The sequence below is a fragment of the Merops nubicus genome, unplaced genomic scaffold, assembly GCF_000691845.1.
Source record: "Merops nubicus isolate BGI_N331 unplaced genomic scaffold, ASM69184v1 scaffold35616, whole genome shotgun sequence".
Classification (NCBI taxonomy): domain Eukaryota; kingdom Metazoa; phylum Chordata; class Aves; order Coraciiformes; family Meropidae; genus Merops; species Merops nubicus.
Window position 1 is genome coordinate 28,700 of NW_008613589.1, and position 1,637 is coordinate 30,336.

The window sequence follows — 1,637 nt, forward strand, 5'->3', positions numbered from 1 at the left end:
ACTTGCAGACTTTTTGGCTCTGCCTGAGTGAGGAACTAAGAGCACACCTTGCCCACAGGCAAACATGTTGCAACATAAAATGCAAATAGCTTGAAAGAAAAACAGAAGCATTAAAGACACAGATCTTTATGTGCCCTAGAGGAAGAGGAGAAACTGGCAAGACCTTTGTAAGAAAATTCAGAGAAGACTCATCTGACGCAGCCTTGATGACACTCATATTATTGGTATTAAAAATCTTGACTTGTCACAAAAACATACTTTGCTATGGATATAATTAAATAATGGGCAAAGTTCAGTACCAAAAAGGAAAGCAGTTCCCATTTAACATGCTATTTCACATTTTTCTAACAAGTGGTTAATTCAGGGTCAGCTCTTTGAGCATGGTAAATATCTTACACCAAAAATAAATTAATAACATTTGTATATACAGAAGAGGGCAATTGTTAGTCACAGCTGCTGCTCAACATCAATTATCACCAAGGCAAACCTCTGGTCATATGTGGCAACTAAATTGGTAATTCAGCTGGTTCATATAACAAGATAGTGTGGCTACTGTAGACCAAAATTAAATGCTCCAGTGCCTTAACTATAAAATCACTCGTGCTGCCATCCTTATCTCTTGCCCATGCTCTTGTTCTGAAACAGCACAGGGGGGATTTATCCTGTCAGGATTTCGTGATCGTGTTTGCAGTCACTGGAAATCTGTACGACAGAGAGAAAGTCCCACTTAGCAGCAGCAGGATGACAGCTACAATCCCCATAGGAATGGCAGCACCAGCTTCCTGTGCCACTGGGCTGGAGGGCATGTAGTAAGAAGGAGGAAAAGCAATGCTCTGGTTGTATGCTACGGAATAGAAATTCCAGCTCACAGGGATCAGGATGCACAGACCAGCAAATATGTAGAAGAAGCCACCAACCAGAAAGAAACGAGTAATGAGAGTTTTGTGAGTGATTCCCATATAGACATTTCTCAGAGCAAATATTGTGGCAGTCAGTCCCAGCAAGCCCAGCAACATGGCGATCAACAGGAGACCCTGCGCGGCGTAAATTTCGTGGGGGATAGGGGAGTCGTAGCCACTGAATTTATGGCAGAACTGTTCTTTATAACCAGGTGAGACGTGAAGGTAACTGATGAAGCAGACTTTCCAAATCCCTACCCAGGCAATGCCAGAGGAGATGATGGTGGTGTTGTCCACGTGCCACACTCTCCACTCCACAGTTCCCATTGAAATGGTGCACAAGATCCAACCTACTGTACCCAGAGTGAAGGCGGCCAGCTGGAGGTGTGAGGTGCTGACCAGGGAGCTCATCCTCTGGAGGTCTGCTGCTCTGTCACAGACATGGGTGCCATGTGAAGAGAGAGAGGCACTGGAAATGAACACAGTGTAAAAATACAAAGGTAATTATTGTTTAGGTGAACCTGTTAGTGAAAAAGAAAAAAAGCAGGAGGGAGTATCTGTACAGAGGGAGGATGGCAGTCACTTTCCCAACTGGAACGGATTGTTAAAGTTTAATGTCCACAGACAACATCTAGGTTTTAATTCTGTGTATATCTTTGCATCACTGGGAGAAGAAAGGAGCATTGATTGTCTCCCATTACAACCTCCTTTCTACATTCACAAAAGGAAAATTCACAT

The 1,637-nt window shown here is 43.4% G+C and overlaps 1 protein-coding gene across 1 annotated transcript; it reads right to left on the minus strand.

Annotated features, from left to right (window-relative positions):
- Positions 1-665: 665 nt before the first annotated feature.
- Positions 666-1,310, minus strand: LOC103774538 (claudin-3). The gene has a single exon (XM_008941950.1). The coding sequence runs from the start codon at positions 1,308-1,310 to the stop codon at positions 666-668; it is 645 nt and encodes a 214-aa protein (XP_008940198.1).
- Between the last annotated feature and the right edge of the window lie 327 nt (positions 1,311-1,637).